Source organism: Danio rerio, chromosome 7, assembly GCF_049306965.1.
Source record: "Danio rerio strain Tuebingen ecotype United States chromosome 7, GRCz12tu, whole genome shotgun sequence".
Classification (NCBI taxonomy): Eukaryota; Metazoa; Chordata; class Actinopteri; order Cypriniformes; family Danionidae; genus Danio; species Danio rerio.
Window position 1 is genome coordinate 29726293 of NC_133182.1, and position 19723 is coordinate 29746015.

General features: G+C 33.6%; 1 protein-coding gene across 24 annotated transcripts in view; it reads right to left on the reverse strand.

Moving 5' to 3' along the window:
* The window catches only part of vps13c (vacuolar protein sorting 13 homolog C), a 96254-nt gene that overhangs the window by 74340 nt on the left and 2191 nt on the right, over nt 1-19723 (reverse strand). For 14 of the 24 annotated variants that reach the window (XM_073908562.1, XM_021477840.3, XM_073908564.1 and 11 more), the window contains exons 2-11: nt 16800-16843; nt 16432-16474; nt 12977-13072; nt 9835-9936; nt 4689-4751; nt 4384-4452; nt 4108-4217; nt 3917-3976; nt 3763-3822; nt 3595-3675 (exon numbers count right to left, since the gene is read on the reverse strand). In XM_073908562.1, the coding sequence (XP_073764663.1) occupies nt 3595-3675; nt 3763-3822; nt 3917-3976; nt 4108-4217; nt 4384-4452; nt 4689-4751; nt 9835-9936; nt 12977-13072; nt 16432-16474; nt 16800-16843 (728 nt within the window). The remainder of the gene's footprint in view (nt 1-3594; nt 3676-3762; nt 3823-3916; nt 3977-4107; nt 4218-4383; nt 4453-4688; nt 4752-9834; nt 9937-12976; nt 13073-16431; nt 16475-16799; nt 16844-19723) is intronic. The other 10 variants (XM_073908570.1, XM_073908568.1, XM_073908565.1 and 7 more) reach the window with 1 other exon arrangement.

The window sequence follows — 19723 nt, forward strand, 5'->3', positions numbered from 1 at the left end:
CAGAAACACTAGATTTTTGATTTCTACTTTAATATACACAGACCTTTTACATACTTCATAACAGACAGACTGAAGTATTAGCAAATTAATTTGTTTATATTTTGCCTGTAATCAAAACCAAAAAACAAGACTTTCTTTCTGAAAAATCTAAATCTACAATATTTTTTTAAAATACAGACCAGGAGCAGAACACTGTAAATACATTCACTTTTATTAGGTACACCTGTCCAACTCCACGTTAACGCAAATTTCTAATCAGCCAATCACATGACAGCAACTAAATGCATTTAGGCATGTAGACATGGTCAAGATGATCTGCTGCAGTTCAAACTGAGCATTAGAATGGGGAAGAAAGGTGATTTAAGTGACTTTGAATGCAGCATGGTTGTTGGTGCCACACAGGCTGGTCAGAGTATTTCAGAAACTGATGATCTACTGGGATATTTACGTACAACCATCTCTAGGGTTTACAGAGAATGGTCTGAAAAAGAGAAAATATCCAATGAGTGAAAGTTCTGCGAGCGCAAATGCTTTGTTAATGCCAGAGGTCACAGAAGAATGGCCAGACTGGTTTGAGCTGATAGAAAGGCAACAGTACCTCAAATAACCACTTGTTACAACCGAGGTATGCAGAACAGCATCTCTGAACGCACAACACATCAAACTTTGAGGCGAATGGGCTACTTCAGCAGAAGACTACACTGGGTGTCACTCCTGTCAGCTAAGAATAAAAAAGTGAGGCTACAATTCACACAGGCTCACCAAAATTGGACAACAGATAAAAAAAAGTTGTCTGGTCTGATGGGTCTCGATTTCTGCTGCAACATTCAGGTGGTAGGGTCAGAATATGGTGTTAATAACATGAAAGCATGGATCCATCCTGCCTTGTATCAACAGTTCAGACTAGTGGTGGTGGTGGTGTATGACCACAGTGTACCCATCTTTTGATGGCTACTTTTAGCAGGATAAATATGCCATGAAGCGCGAATCATCTTGGTTTCTTGAACATGACAATGAGTTCACTGTACTCAAATGGCCTCCACAGTCACGATACCTCAATCCAAAAGAGCACTTTTGGGATGTGGTGAAAAGGGAGATTTGCATCATGGATGTGCAGCAGATAAATCTGCAGAAAATATGTGATGCTATCATCACAATATGGACCAAAGACTCTGAGGAATATTTCTAGTACCTTGTTGAATCTATGCCACAAAGGATTAAGATAGTTCTAAAGGCAAAAGCGGGGCCTAAACAATCAAATTCAGTATAGTACATGTTTTAATAGCAGTTACATTGCACATTCAGGCCTATACTGTGCAGTCTAGCAGAGGAAGTGAAATCTACTGAGAGCAAATGAAACCTTTTTTTTTTTCTTTTGCCCCTCTGAGAAGGCAAGAAAGATTAAGAGATATAAAGAAAGAGATTAAAAGTGAGAGGAAGTGATTAAAAGATTGTTCTAGGAGCCAGTCGCTGTTAACCATCACTGCAATGACTCGATGTCACAGGTTTGATAAGAGATGAGTCAAGCATTTAGCCAGAGCCTCCAGCTAAAGACTTCATGTCAGCAAGATCAAAGATTTTCAATGCAAGTGTTCAAGATAAACTTTACCATGTTTTATTTCTGATCCAATCATAAATTAATAATGATTGAGTTAGAAGTATCACATACATCTGAACTTTAATGGATTTTAACAACCCTTCTTATCGACCTGCCATGTCTTTCTTATTGCTACTAAATTCTTTGCATTATTAATTTTACAATATAATTGTCAACCAAACAAATATGTAAGGTTTTCAAACACACTTTTATTGCGCAAAGAACATTACTGCTGGCTGTCTGTGAGCAGATGCAGATGTTCCACTGTGTCTGCACACACAAGCTAAAGCAGATAGGTTGTTTTGCTTATATTACTGGGTAAGACAGGATGAACATGATCCAGGTGCTTCTTCTAAACACCTCAATTCTTATGGCAGCTTCTGGTTGCATGTAAGGAATGATTTAAAAGTGGAATTAACAACAGCTCTTTTTTCATCTCTAAAGCTATGTTTAGACAGCAAGCCAAAGAAATTATTATTATAATTTTTATCTAATTTAAACTACATTACGAGGTGATTTGAATGAATATTTGTAAAGATGCATCTTAGTTTTGATGCTCTGGTTGTCCAGTCATTAACAAAATGCAATGTGCAATGACAATGTCAAAACCAGTGGAAAATGCCTGATGTACATACACACACTAACACTCAAACATACTTACACACACACATAGACACGCATACATGCATGCATGGATGCACACAAATAAAAGTACACACGCACACACAGCTATCCTTACGGGGACTTCCCATAGATGTAATGATGTTTGTACAGTACAGACTGAATATTCTATTCCACTACCCCTTAACCCAACCCTCAAAGTAAGCAATCTGTTTTTTTTTTAATATTGAATAAACTTAACTGTTTTATTTATTAGCTATTTTCCTCATGGGAACCAAAAATGCCCTCACAAAGTAAAAAATTACTGGTATTGCTATACTTGTGGGGACATTTGGTCCCAACAACAAAAGGAATACAAGGTATTCACACACATACACTTTGAAGTTTGTCATAACTACAAAACAACACAGCATACTGTATACTGATTACAGTACAAAATTAGAGGAGTTGCAGTGTGACTCAACCTTGCACTTATTTAGAAAGTGAGATAATTCACCTTCATTTATGTGTCTATTTTGAAAGCCTTATCACATATGTGAAAACACCCTAGCTGTTACCAATTCAATCCTTGCAAAAAGGCTAATTATGTTCAGACAAACAAATTTGACGGTCACTTGCAATTAATTATGCTTATTCTGTAGTGTGCCTGAAACATCTTATCTGAGAAAAAACTGATTTGCCTTCAGTCTGAACAAGCCTACTATAAACAAAAACATTACAGGTTTAGAATTACTCTATGACTGATGACAGAATTATTTTTTTATAAACTATAATATTTCCATTGGCAAAATATACAATTATTTTCTATAAAACTATTTCCTGAGTTTTACTTCCTAAAAAGCTGAGTTTATGTGAACAATAAAACAGGCATTGTTGCGCTTTGCATAATATTAGAATAGTTTTAGCTTGAATATAATTTTGTAGGACTTTAATAGCCACTATTAAAAGAACAGTTGGCTAATTTACTTCAGATCTTGAAAACTGTTTGTGTTGCTGCAAAGTGCTTCCTCTAACCATACCTTTTCTATCATCTACTCTAAAGTGGTCATTTTGAAGTCAAAGTCTTCTGGCAGGTTAATCATAGTTAACAGGTACAATCCGGTCACTGCATTTGACTAACTGTTAGTTGCTGACTGTGAAAGGACTCAAGCAGCTGAAAATTGCTCAATCACAACAAAAGTTATAAAACAGCGCAATACCATTCTATATATGGGATAGAAAAATTACATACAATGTCTGGATTAGACATTCTGAAATTCCATGATATTTCAAAAATTCCTTGAACTGTGGAAACCTTGAATACAGCCATCTTCAATCTTAAAATGACCACAACAGGATGGCTAACTTATGAGAGAAAAATAAGAAAGACACATTACCACTATCCCCTCCCAGGAGTCTTTGTAGAAGATTGGGCCGTTTACATTCCAATAGGCACAAAAACACTCCAGACGCCCCAGCTTAGGTAGAGAATACACACAGAAACAATATTTTAATGTGACATAATCATTATAAAAATAAATATGGCGTGCATTTTGGTGTTTTACCTTGTAGATGATCTTGGCTGCTTCATTAAGAATACAAGTCTTCCAGTTTTCATCTGCTGTCTTCACAAGAAAGGACAAAGTGCATACTTTTAGACAAATTTCGCAACTAATCTTAACTTAGAGACATTTCTGTGAATGTATTTGAAGAGAGCACCTGTAGGCTGAGTTCTGAAAGGGTCAAACCCATAGCAAGAGGTTTTTGAGGATCGGACACCTGAGGCACAATATACCATTAATAAATATACCATCAAATAAAAGCCGCGTCCTTATCATTATTTCATGCAAACATTCAAGAAATGCACATAACTGAAGAGCTGACATCATGTTTGACAAGTCAACACTTACATCATCTTCATATCTGATGTGAATGCTTGTGATTTTGACCTGGAGGTTTTTGATAACCTGTGTTGCCAGTTTCTCAGCAAACGTGTCCTTCTTTTCTTCCTGAGGCTTCTCTAAAATTTTAAATACAAAGGGTTTATAAGCAAGTCCATTACATTTGCAATTCTAATGACTTAATCTAGCACCATGGAAATAAATGCTTTTATTCTAACAAATAAAATGTAACTATTGTGAATATTTGCCGTGACGAGTCGATCACAGTCGCTTCTGACCACCCACCTGCTTTATGTTCATACTTTTTTGATCTCCTAAAGGGTTTTTTATGCTTTTTAACCTTACGTCCTTTGTCTTACAGAGCGCAGCGTTGGGGAAAAGAGAAAAGTCAGTTGAGAAAGAATAGAAAAGTATTAAACACGCACACTTGCAATAAAAACACACTCGCAGAAATGTACACAAAAGCACACCAAGCAGTGCTGAGGAAAACAAATCAACACTCTCAACACACACTTAAAATGAAACTATCAAAAACAAACAAATGTATGATGGGCGCAAGTGGCCTTCTATAGCAATGGGTCTGTACATACCCCGCGGTGGATTCTTATACACATAACTCTCCAGATTAAACACAAACTCTCCAGCTTGAGAGTCTGCCGTCCATCAGGTGCAGCACAAAGCAAACACACAAAGCTGTTAGGAAGAGAGATCTGAATGTGCGGATGGACAGATGGAAGATAGATGAAATGATGGAAGGATAGACAAATGGTCAAAATAGAAGAATGGATGGACAAACAGATAGATGGATTGATGGTTTGGGATAAAGTCCGGCCAATATTGATAGCCTATGGTAATATTTTAATTGTAAATGTAAAGATTAAAAGGTTATGGCTGAATAATGAAACTGTAATGAAAAATTGAGTTTCAAAGCCCCATTTAATTTAGGCTATTCAATATGTCTGTTAGGCTTTTGCTGTTTTGTTATTAACATAGTACAGTAATACCAAACAAGCATGGGTGTTTGGTGTACTAAACTACTGTATTACTGATTAAATGGTCCATTCAATTATACAGGAATGCACCAATATGGAAATTCTATTGATTTTCTGAACTTTAAATAGTTTTTAACCTGGCATTGCTGACAGATATCTAAAATCTAATTATAATAATAATAAAAAATACAATGAAATACCATGGTAAATTCTCTTCTAAATTCTCCAAAGCTCCATTTTGGCAAAAAAAAGTACAGTATACTATTTAAAACTACAATGTTTTTATTACATATTATAACATTTTAAAACTCTTTATTAAATTGCCCACCATAGTATTAGAATGTTCAGTAGGTAGAATTGATAAATATTTATTTTGGTATGTGCTTTTACTCTTTCAATTTGTGGTTGCTGCCTTATGTAAACTGAAGGTGAAAGGCTGATTGCCCAGTCACACAATGTAAGGCACATCACACAGCATTTTGGTTCGGTTTATTATCTAGTTATTACCCCGTTATTGTAATTATAAAATTAGGAAATATGGACTGTATAATATAGTAAAATATAGAGCAAACAACACGGCAACTAACATTTCATTGCACATTTCAGATGACAAATCCACTAGAGGGTGCTATGTTTTGTAGTATGTTTCAGATACACAGCATTCTTGTACAGTACATGTCCACGTGAAGGCAGGTCTTGTCAGATCATCTAGACCAGTGAATATTTTCAAATGCAATTGTAACATGCATGTGCATTTACACTAAAAGTGGCGAGAGTGTCAAAGGTGCAAGCAGGGAGGAGAAGCGGGATGCATCTTTGTGAGTGTGGGTGTCGAGGAGAGTTGAAATCAAGTCAACTTTATGGTAATGAGCTATAAAAGGTTCAGCACCAAGCAATCAAAATGTTCAGAAAGTCCACCACTAAAGAGATTCAAGAGAACACAGTCACTGTGAACTTTGGTTCCGACCACAGTTGTTCCCAAGTGTTTTATTATTGCGTAATAATTTGATAAAAAGCATCCAACACTTTCATGCTAGAAAGCATGTTTTTATGCGGGAGCGTAACAGATTTGCTGAAATGCTACAACGACCCCTTTAAATATGAGATCAATGTAGCAAATTTTGATTCTCTCGACAGCAGAGCAGTAAAGGCAGACAGTATTGTCACGAAGGTGGCCAGAGCGAACATTGACGCTTTTCACTGCCTTCAGTTTAAACGTACAGTAAGAGAAAAGTGAACTGCAATCAAGTAGTTTTAACTTGATTTTACGTTGCTTTTACCATAAAATTAACCCTTTAACCTAAACCACGTTGGCAAGTTTTGGAACTAGTCCCAAAAATATTGTGCTTAAAGAAGAAATTTTTAGAGTAATTACTTTTACCGTGCTATTGGCAAAGCGTTTAATTCTTCTCTATACATTGTCTCCCTTTCTTACATACGTCGACAATTGACAAATCTTAGAGCAGGAGGATATTTAATCTCATACAATTACAAAAGATCCTGCTGCTGCACTCTATACGTACACTTGCTGTGCGTTTGTGTGACTTTTGAGGACTAATGTTTGCAGACTATTAGCTATGTGGCTTTTTTTCGCACAAATAAGGTTGGGGATGTTTGTTAGTGTATTTGTTTGTTTTGTTGTTGTTGTTGTTGTTGACTGCTTGTTTTTCTGTTTTATGCAAATTTATAAATAAATATAATAAATAAAATATAAAAAATATTTTTTTTTATTCTTTGATAATATGTTCCAAAAATTATTAGTGCCAAAAGGAAGAAAAGGTGTTGGTGTCAAACTTCCCCTCAGTGTGTATTTTATTTAGAAACTGCAGTCAAATGTATGTTAAAAGACATTTTTGCAGTTTCGCAAAAGCCAATGTTGCATTTTTGATAAAGCTACCCACATACAGCAACTCACCCCACATGTATTCTTAAAGAAGAGTCCCTTTAGGTTAATGCTAGACAATAATCTACATAAAAAAACAGCATTATGAATTAATTAAGAGTTATTAGAGTTAATATTCATAAATAGAGTTAATAAATAAGTTAAAATAACTTATGTTTTACTTAACAAAGTTTTATTGAGAGTGATTGTTGGCGATTGTAGCCCTGATTGGGTTTCTTTACATCAACAAAAGGAAATTATGACCCGTTTAAAATTATCTAAGACCCACAACACAATAATTAAGTAAATTTAGGGCTTTCTAAAGCCTTTTAAGACCCCGTGGACACACAGGGCCCTATCATACACCTGGCGCAATAGGGCGCAAGGCGCAACGCAATAGTGGTTTGCTAGTTTCAGCTTGGCGCAAGAGTCATTTTGAGGCGTTGCACCACGCAGTTTAAATAGCAAATGCATTAGCGCTCATATGTGCGCCCATAGGCGTTCTGATCTAAAAAGGAAGGCGTTCGGAGGCGAACCGCTGGCGTGTTGCTATTTTGAGAAACTATAATAGATTTTTCAATAGACCAAAACAAACCCGGTCTAAAGTCCAGCACAGTTGCGCCTCGCTTACGCACTGCTTAATACACACAAGATGTAGAGCAATACGCAAGTATCTTTACATATGAAAAAAATTTAAATATTAAGTATATATATATATATATAGGATATAATAAGAACATATATATAGGATATAAATATAAAGGATTAATATATTACAAAACATATTATTTTCTAGCCTACATAAATATGAAAAACCACTGCTTTTATCCCTTCTTCATCTCGGGAGACTTTTTCAGTTTATTTATAACAATTTGCTTTTGTTTAATGTTATTATTATTATTAGCAGTTTTATTCATTATATCCATATTTATATTTGTTTTATTAAAAGCAAGCTTAGATTTGCCCACCTGCAGGTTTTATACCATATGGGGCACAGCCTGTGTTTTAGGATATAACTCAGTTTTTTGAACACACCTCATTATTATTGTTCATTTATTCGTTTGCTGGAAATTAAAACTGAATTTAGAAATAGTTTTGAAACAAATATTTGCGCTTAACAAATGAAATAAAATTGATGTCTGTGCATAAAGGTTTCCCTATCCAAGACCAGTAGATCGATTATCTCTCATTCTTGCGCTGTAGATGCTCTGTTTAACTGTTATCTTGCTAGTGAAATGCTCAGTTTTTCCACTTATCCTTACTTTACTTCATGTAAATAGCAAATGCACTATGGCACGACCCAACTGACTCTTAAAGGTTTAGGACACCCCGGAGAACTTTTTTTTTTTGTATTAACAGATGTGTGTGTGTTGAGCATCAGTTAAGACAATGTTAGCACCTGTCAGCTTTAATTGTGGGGAAAACTGGATAATTTTGAGCTTTTGTCAGCTAGTTTCAGCTTCCGGGTTTAAAATGATTTTTGGGGCGGGATCAAAATCGGCGACGTAGCGCAGAACTGCAAGTGCAATGATGACACGCCGGTTTCTCATTATTATTCATAGCGGAGTTTTCTTATCCTATGAGAAGAGCCGGCTGCTTAATTATTCATGAGACCTGCCAGACCTGCCAGTGTCAAGCCCGAGCTGAGAGACACGGAAACCACGGCACAGTATTTAGCCGTTCATGAAGGCTAATATGCGTTTGTTTCCATCATCCACGGGGTTTGTTGCATGTTTTCCCCCGCGATCTTGTCAGGGCCGATCATACAGCAAAGCTGTGTGCGTGCTGCTAGCATTTTTGTCGGGAGAGCAGCACGAGAATTAGAGAATGGCGGACGCTGTCTTTCATCAGGAGTTCGTTCACATTCAGACACATCACTGTGCTGCTGTGTTTGCCTAAATCCTCCAGATTACTAGCAGGGCTAATGGTTAAAATAGACGGGTCAGATGACCTGCTGCACTGAGTCTGCTGGATACGGGGATTGAGGGAGAATCCTCATTTATAGTGTTTACATGAACACGATTATCTTTATAATGATATAAATTGTTGTTGTCTGTATATGAAATTACAAATAACAAATGTAGCAGGGCATTAAATCACTGTTCATTTCTTTGCATTTTAACTTTGTAAACTATAAACTCATGCGTCTCCTCTTTGTGTCTCATTTTGTGAGCTAACTGACAACAGCAGTTATTCGCTCCCCTTCTCCCCTGCTGGCCACGCCCACTCCTGCCCGATGCTCGCGGAGCTCCACGCCCATTAATCATGCATCTTTTGAAAAAATTCTGAAGTAGACTCTAACCGAAAGAGGGGGGTGTCATGGCCCTTTAAAGAGAATGGGAGATGAAACTCTGATTGGTTTATTCTCAAAACCCACCTATAACTCATTAAGAAAATAAACTCAACCCTTTTAGACCATGCGCCATTGCGCGAAGCAGATTTTTCCATCCTTATATTAGCAAAAATGCATTCTGACACGCCCTGAAAGTGTTTGCGCACTGAGTTTTGCGCTTTGCGCATGGACCGTCAAAATAGAGCCCACAGTGATATGCTGTTTTAAGATCCCACGGATACCCAGTGATATGCATATTTAATACACCGCGATCACCCAGTCATATTTAGATTTGACTTACAACCATAAATTAAAATAAATAAAAAAAAACACACAATGAATAAGGTTAAAAAAACACATTATGGTATGAATGGATCAGGATGAATGACCTACTGAACATCTGTTGGTGTAATAATTGTACATGATTGACTATAAGTATAGAACTATCATATGATATCATACTATCGTATCCTTAAAATGACGTGTAGGTTATGAAAGTAGTGTCTACAATCAGATCTGCGGTTTCTCACCTCTGCGTGCCACCAGCTGCAGGGTTTCCTCAATGCGCTGAAGCTCCTTCTGTTTGGCTTCCTGCAGATACCGCTCTTCTTTGACCGCATCATACTTTATTGCTTAATGAACACAAAACACATGTAATTAGATACAAACAAACAACATTTACATGATTTAAATGCACAAGTTTTTAATATACTGTCAGGAACTGGTGATATCTATCCAAATCTACATGTGGATAAACCAAATATAGATCATTATGAGCTCAGCTAAGCATGTAATAACAGAGAAGTCACATACAATGATCCTCTCTCTCTCTCTCTCGCTTTGAACTGTGGCTTTTAAGTAGCTACAGTATAATGCTGTTCATTCAGGCAGATATTAGATTTCATTTAGTGTTCATATTTGGCAACACGAGTGAAACTCTATCAGGAAGGACCGGTTTAGATAAATCCAAGCCAGTAGCAGAAACGCTCATGAGTGCTATTTTAGATGCTGCCATTGTTTATTTTTTCTTCAATGAGACTATTGAGGTTGATTAAAAAAGGTTGATAAGAAATGGCAATTTGCTATTTTTGGTCTCTAGAGATCAAAAGTGGTCTGGGGAGATAGTAAGGCATATATATATATATATATATATATATATATATATATATATATATATATATATATATATATATATATATATATATATATATATATATATATATATATATATATATATATATATATATATATATATTATATATATTACTATTAACTAATTTTGAAATATTAAACTTTTAACTTTATAGTATAACTTTTAGTAGCTTTGTTTAGACCTGTTTTTCACTGGGGTACAGGAAATGTGTGGAGGATTATTTTAATAAAAAATAAAATTAAATTAAATTAAATTAAATTAAATTAAATTAAATAAATAAAATTAAATTAAATTAAATTAAATTAAATTAAATTAAATTAAATTAAATAAAATTAAAGAAATTAAATTAAAAATAAAAGGGACTAGGCTGAAATAAAAATGAATGAACAAATAAAATAAAACAATGGGACTTATTTTTTGTATTTTTCTTTTACAACATGCAAGTGTCAGAAGTTTATAAAATGTGTTTTTGAAATTTCTGCTCAAAACACCAAACAGGTTATTTATTTATTCTATGCTTTGACTTAAAATAAACAAAAACATACAATTGCAATAAAACAATTTTATATAATTTAAAAATAACTTTTATACACAAAAATGAATATAATATTTATACAACTAAATAACAATAATAAAAAAAGTTCAGTTTTGAAATCAATATTTGATAGAAATACAGTATGTACTTGTTGAGCATAAAACATTAACAAGCTAAAAAAAAAATATATTTTTCAAATAATATTTTAGTTATATAAAAATATTATTAATAATAATATAATAATATTTAGTTTCTAAAAATTATAACATACATTTTTAGCAGAATGAATTGGACCTTGAGAATAATTATTTTGGGCAACTGTGGAATCCAGAACATTGATGTCACTGACATACATGTAACTACAACCCACAATATTTGATTTAAATAAGAGAAGGACAAAAAAACAAACAAACAAAAATGCAGATGCTCATGCTTTAAGATCACTTTACTACTACATTTCCTTACATGCACTACACAGAATTGATCAGACAACAATATATGGAAAATCATAAAGAAATATTGAAAAACCAAAATCAATAGAGAAATTTGAACCAACACTTGATTGAGAAACGTCAACATGCTTTTGAATGCTTTCTATAAACACCAGTATTTGTATGATAAGATATGAGAAGGTAAAAAAAATCATTTAATTTCATAATGTTCAAAAAAAAGTCTTAGAGACTTTCAAAAGAGCTTATCAGTTGCAGTCCCAAGCCACCACCCTGCTACCCACCTTCTACCCACCTTCTGGCTTACCATTGTAAGATGAGGAAAATAACTTAGACTCAACTGCAACACGTAAAAGACAGTGTCAGTCTAAGCAGCCCAAGTATAGAAGATATACAATATACTGTTTCAAAAAAAGCTCAGCGACTCAAAATATTTGCAACTGCTACAATAACAGGCAAAATATAATACCCTCATAAAATGTTCAGATAACTTAAAATAATTATGCTGTGAAACATTTTATTTTTTTCATAAACTTTCAGTGCATGTGCAAGACTCGTTTAGAATCTATACATTTAATAAGTAATTTTAGAAGTTATTTTAATTACAAAACTAAAAGACACTCTACAATCCTTTAAGACTATGAAAAAAAGAGATCACTTGAAAAAACAAATTGTTTAAGATTTTGTAGTTGAGTAAAAAACATGTTCTATTATTGATGACATTTTTTTATGAAATTAAAAATAACAATAAAACATTTATTAAAACAAACCAAAATACAGTTAAGTTTTAAATTTTGATAGAAATCCAGTATTTATTTAGTAGCGTTTTGGTACAAAAATTTAAGAAGGTAGCTTAATACTGTTAAAAATAATATTACAATGTTTTAATTACAAAATAAAACATTGCAAACAAAAATGTGTAACAAATGATTAAAATAACCAAAAAAATTACATGTTTTCAGACATGTTTATATCTTAGACAACACAATACCACTATTTTAACTTTAAAAGAGCTAAACAATCAACATTTGTTGAAATAACCCTGATTTTCAATCACAACAAGTGAAAGTTTTCACTTGTTTTTTTTTCGACCTTGTTATTTTCAGGAAAATACACATTTAACAATATTTTCATTTAGAACTTGGAAGAAATGTTCACAGAAAAACAATACTATTTTTTTTTCCTCAAACCCAAATCTAATAAATCCAGCCAATTAAGAATTTCAAACATTTTCCCATAGCATCATACTGGTATATGGTATTTTGTGTGTAATGCATACTGTAAGATCTCTACTGACAATTTAACTCTGTCCCTGTGCATTATACTTCCTTCTTTTAAGAGGACAGAAATCCATTTAGGCTATAAATAAATCATGTGGTTATTCTTAAGATGTTCTAACAAGAAATGAAAGCATTCTGGAGAAAACCCACAGGGCCATGAAATGTATAGCATGTGGCATCATGGTAGAAAGTAACTTCCACATACATAAAAAATATGCTGCAAAAAGGGAACGTTAAGCTAAATTGAGCACTCACTTGCACCAGGAACCACTAGAAGGTATAATCCATCCAATGTTGCCACCACTGCCTCATTGTAAAGGTTTTTCCAAGGGATCTTCAGAGTCAGTTTACCTGAAGAGCAAACATTTTAACTCAGTGTGACTATACTGATGAATAAGATAAAATTATTAGCCATCCAGTGACTTTTTTCTTTTACAAATATTTCCCAAATAATATTTAACAGAGCAAGGCATTTTCACAGTATTTTCTATAATATTTTTTTTCTTTTGGAGAAAGTCTTATTTGTTTTATTTCAGCTAGAATATTTTTTAAAAGCATTTAAAGATCAAAATTACTAGCCCCCATAAGCAATTTTTTTTAACTGTCTACAGAACAAACCACTGTTATACAATGACTTGCCTAATTACCCTAGTTAAACTAATCAGTCTATTAAAGTCTTTAAGTTGCACTTTAAGATGAATACTAGCATTTTGAAAAATATCTAGTCAAATATTATGTACAGTCATCATGGAGAAGATAAAAGAAATCAGTTATTAGAACGTAGTTAGTAAATTTATGCTTATAAATGTGTTAAAAAATCCCTCAGTTAAACAGAAATTAGGGGTAAAAATTGTACAGGGGTGGCTAGTAATTCAGGAGGGCTGATAATTTTGACTTCAACTGTAGGAGAAACAAAAGAAATGTCATTACGTTACTTTATTAAATAGTAAAATGGGCCGGGGGGGTGGGGGTAATGAAAATGGTGGTAAACTGGGTAATATTTTTAGATCAAGCACATATAATAGGTAAAACAAGCACTAAAATGTAGAATATGTGGAGGGAATTTCACAGAACTATTCAGAAAATGCATGTAGCTCTTGTTAACCAATTACTTTTTACTGCTTGACATCCTGGCCACTGTTCAGCAGATGTTTACAGTCATCTGACTGGGTCATGTGAGGATAGACAAATGACCGTTTTAACAGGCTTCTTGTTATTGCCAAGAGTGTCCTGTGGTTTGTGTTGAACAGCAGAAAAATGAACCGAAAGGGATTTCATTTTTCTAAAAAGCCACTTCAACTTAAAATGTTTCAGTATAGTTTAATATTGCTTTAAGACAACATCTAGTCTTACTTGATATTTCATCATAGATGAATAGAAGTATCTGTGCAAACTGACACTTCAGTTGTGAAAAATGGTCATCCTTCAATAGAAATTAGTTCACTTTTATTGACACTGACTGCAAAGTACAATCAGTCTTTAGCAGAATAATATAGGAAGTGAAAATCAGCAATCTGAAGAATAAAACTGTTCTACTTCAGTCTTCTTGGTTACAAGCTATCAGCAGAATGTCAGGAAACATTTGACTCAAAAAATACATCTTCCTGCCTTAAATACAAGTATTTTCGTAGAATCAAAATAACTTTAGTCATCTCATCTTAAATCAGACTCACAATATTGTTAAACTTTGAGTAGCTACATTTTTTGTTTAAATCTGATTGACTTATTAAATTAAATTAAGTTAAAGTACCATAAGAGCATGTTTGGTCACATCTCACAATGCTGTCCTTCTCTGAGATCAGGGGTCCGTTCTTCATATGTGGATTGCTCAATTAGCTGGATTTGGTTATTGTCGAGTTGACATGATCCAGAATCATTTAAGTTTAAAAAGTATAGAAGTTTTAAAACTAAACGCAATCTGCACTCCGAAAAAAAAAAAGTACAAAGACTGTCACTGGGGCTTCTCTCCACAAGGGGTTCAAAGAGAGCGTTTATTATTAGAGAATTTTTAGGTTCAAATACAGATACTATTTTATGGAATCAGGTTTAGTATAGTTTTGTATACTAATAGACATGCACAAAATTGGACTGTTTTTCTTTTTACTTGTTTGTTTGGTTTATTTTTTTTAAGGAACAATCATTTATGCAGTCATGCACATGTTTGACCAGCTAATATGAAGGTGATTTGATGTTTTGCAAAAGATATCAAACTGCTTTTTTATTGTTAAAATAAATTTTAACAGCCAGTTATTCCTTACGCCGATTAAGAAACGTGAATAGGCCTACTATAATAAAGAAAATCTGCTCTAAATGTAAAACCAAGTAAAATGACTAAATACTGAAAGTGTAAAGCCTGCAGCCTACAGCAAATGTGTAAAGTTACTGCGTCTCATATTTATCAAACCATTCTACAAATTTTATGTAATTTTGCTCACATGGATATTTGAAAATTAATCAGATGATGTCATTACGCTGCTGTGCCATCAGTCAATACATTGCTGATCATGTTTAAGGATAGATAGATCTGTCCTTCACATTAATTGCACCGATCTCAGATCAGTTCTTACAGACATTTTAATCCGATTCATAAACTTGTTTGAAAAAATAAATTAGCCAGAGATCACTTTAAAAGATCCCGGATCTGCCAAATTATCTTAGATCATTTAAGTGAGGGACGAAGAATGGACCTTTGAACTGTAAGAAATCACAACACAACCAACAAACTTACTGTGATGTGTGTAGTCAAAATTCTGAACTTTATTTCAGAATTGTGAGACAAACACAGAATTGCAATAAAAAATTACTGTGAGATTAAAAATAAATAGCAATTAACTTTTTTATGTTAGCTTCCATTATAGGCCTCTTTGCAGTATATTCAAGCATTGAAAACTGAAAATTCACAATTACACCAGTTTCAAAGATAAGGAATTTTTTTTTATTAATATTGTCCTTGCAGATTATCACACATTGTTTGAAATTGGTAGTGCAAGATCATTAAATATTTTGTACATTAAACACACATCAGCAAAAATAGGGAACAGTCAAATGTTAGTAATTTATATTGTTCAATACAGTTACAGTAGTGATGGCTCCTTGGCTTTTTAGCTCAAATTTTTATGGCTTGTTTATAGATAACATACAATGATTTTATTGTTGTAATGCTTGCGTGGGACCAGCTTTTAGCAGAGTAAGATAAATGAGGGCAAATCATTGTTTCATAAAAAGTTTTGCAGCAGCCTGATGTTTCTATAAATCCTCAGGCTCAAACACTCTTAATTTGTTTTTTAAAATTTAGTTTAGAGTCAATAATTATACCTAAATATTAAAAAATGATCAACAATATATTTTACTTCTCCATTAAATAAAAAATCTGAGCAATGCTCCTCATTTGTCTTAATTGAAAAAAACCTTTACACAGTTTAACTTACATTTAGCATAAGACATGAACAACATGACCATTCAGAAACTTTCTTGAGTGCAGTAGTAACTTTGTTCTTTGTTTTTTGCGCGAGTACTAATGTGTCATCTGCATACATTTAAAGCTGAACTTCTGGACACACAATGCTGGTGACTTATTAAATTAAGTTAAAATAACATAAAAGCATTTTCTGTCATGATTTTACTGATAAGTTTTTATTTTTCTGATAAGTTTTTACAATGCATATTCCATGTTGCACAACTGCCTGATAACCACGAGGCTGGATACTCACCAATCTGTCCAGCTTTCACTTTAAAAGGGACATCAAGTTCACTCTAAAAAGCAAAGATAAATTGGAGAAATTATTTTTAAATGCATGTTTAAAGCAACTGTTTAAAAAAAAACTAGTGATTTAGTTGGGTTAGCATCAGCAAATCACATTCTGCCACACACTCTTTATTCAGCAAAAGCTACGGATGGTTAAAAATCAACCACTAACCACATGTGTTGTACACAGACATGCACACTCTCTCTTTTCAAAATGGATGCAGTTCTCTTATGTGTTTTAACTACATTCTGAATGAATATACATTAAATTGATGTCAAAAATGAATAAAACTTATTCCATTTAAATATGATTAATGTCCAGTACATACTTACCAAAGCATTTTCTTTCACCTTCAGATTTTCCAACACCACATTTCCTGAAAATAGAAATGAATTCTACGTTCAATGTTAAAACACTTCAATTTTGATTTTAGGGTTAACATTATAAATGGCTGTTTCTAAAATGTGATAAAATTGTAGCAAAAGGTATAAAAAAATGTGGTCAGAATTGCAAATCTTTTGACATTTTCTTACCCTGTGCTTTTTTGTTATATTTTACAATTATTACATATTAATTATAATTAGTGCTAGGAGAAGATTAATCATCATTAATCTAATCCAAAGTAACTGTTTTTTTCACAAAATATACATGTGTGCGCTGTGTATTTATACAGAATATATAAATACACACACACCCATGAATATATTTGAGAAAAAATTATATTTAGATGTAAAATATATATTGTATATGTAACAAATTATATAAAAATTTGTATATCTATGTGACAAAAAAAAAAAGAGTATAGGTTTGTTTTTATGTACGTGTTATAGGGCATCACAGTGGCTCAGTGATTAGCACTATCGCCTCACAGCAAGAAGGTCGCTGGTTCAAGTCACGGCTGGGTCAGTAGGCATTTCTAAGTGGAATTTTCTTCCTGCGTGGATTTCCTCTGGGTGCTCCGGTTTCCCCCACAGTCCAAAGACATGCGCTATAGGTGAATAGAATAAACTAAATTGGCGTAGTGTATGAATATGTGTGTGAATGTGAGAGTGTATGGGTTTTCCCAGTATTGGGTTGCGGCTGGAAGGGCATCTGCTGTGAAAAACATATGCTGGAATAGTTAAAATAAGGGACCCTTAAATAAGGGACTAAGCCGAAGGAAAATGAATGAATAAATGTATGTATTATTACATATACATAAATAGATAAAACACACACACACACACACACACACACACACACATACTGTATATTATGTCAAAACAATCTTTTATTTTGGATTTTCTTTTATTATTGCAATTCATTTTTGCCCAGCACTTATTGTTTTTATCTAACACTATTCATCAATGAGATCAACACTACATTTGGCTTTTAGGGTCATCATTTTAAAAGTCTTCTCCCAGCATGTGATAATGGTGTAGAAAAAAGGCAAAAACGGTTAGTGCAAATTCAATATCGGAGGTACTGAGTGTGAAATTATTTAGATTTTTGTTCTTGCATGTTTTTCTCATAATTCTGAACTTTTTTCTGACTTATCTCAGTCAACACTTTATCACAACTGAGTTCATATCCCACAGTGCTGTATTTATCTGAGATCAGAACTGCAGGAAACCACAACACAGCCCACAAACTCACTACTGTGATGTGTGTATTCGAAATTCAGGACTTCATTTCATAATTGTGAGACAACTCAGAATTGCAAGAAAGAAATCAGTACTGTGAGATTAACAATTAAAAGCTAATCACTTTTGTATGTTTAGTTCCAATATAGGTCTACATGCACTATATCCAAGCATTTAAATATCTAACTCCAAATTTGTAATTTCACCAGTGTCAAAGATAAGAAATGTTACCATTAATAACATAAAGACATTCATTAAAATATGATTTGCCATTTTTGACATTGAGGATAATTGCACTGGCATTACAGAAAGGAAATAAATGTCAGCCAGAGCAGCCTATCTGATGCTGAGATAAAAGTGTCACCATATCAAACGGCATGCTGACAAAATAACAGCGTGCTCGTGCTGATCTGGCCGAGGACTGGCTAAACCCCTGTGGAGTTTCACACCTATGAAAGCGGAATGTTCATTATGCTGGATTAAAACAACTCCCTCGACTCATTCACTCATTTTAACACCTGCTGCTGACCATTTTATGTTTTTAAATTAAATGAAAAATTAACATTTTCCCCCGTAGTGCGTGACCTACATTTAATGGTAATAGGTCATTGATAAAGATACAAATCTAGGGCAGGTCTTCTTGTTTCTAATCCATTGGTTATAGATTTGATTAGAGATGCACCGATCCCTATACTTGGATCAGATATTGGTTCGATATCACATATTTTTGCTGGATTGGGTATTGGCCATCTGGAGTATAGAGGGTTATTACCTGCTCCTCATACAAAGTAGGCCTAACTGAAATTTTAAATTAGAAAAGGCTCAATAACCAAATACATTGGACAGATCCTCAACGCACTGATTTGCTCCCTTTATGCTGCTGTTTTGGAAGTGTCACAATGAGTTTCTGTTCTCTCATCCTTCCGACTGAGTTTATTTTTTCCGAGGGGAAACCTTTCAGTGCTGTATATAGTTCGTAAAGCTCATTGTGGTCAAGTTTATTCAGTTAATAAAAATGAAACTAACAGGCTCAATATGGATTGTCATTAACAATACATTATTTAGCCTAATATAGACTTTTCTGAAACAGTGAATATTTCACTTTAATTTTATTTAAATTAGTTTTTTATTTAACAGACCTGTTTGGGTTTTGGTGCTGAAGCATATAAGCGGCCCTTGTTTTGAATTTCACCTCAAATTCGTTCTTCTTGTTTATTTTGTACAAATGAAGATATATTATTAGAGTTTATTAGCAGAACTATAGAAACAGCATTACGTAAAAAAAGAGCCACAGTATCGGGATTGGATCTGTATCGGTCAATATTCAGAATTTTGGTATCAGGATCAGACTGATTTAAAAAAATGGTATCGGAGCATCCCTAGATTTGATATTGAGACATGAGCATTATAAAAGAAAATTATGTTGCAGGGGTGAAGTTTTAGCAGACACAATGAATGAAGAAATCCTGCATAATACACCATCAAGAAGTCCTTCATTTTCATTGGAGGATCTAATTTGATTTTTTGTTTATTACGATGTCAGGATAAATTGGAAGCACAGAGCTGTATCAATCATAATTTGAAATACAACATGCATTTACCAAAGAGAAAAGGTGAACCTATTTTTAATCCAA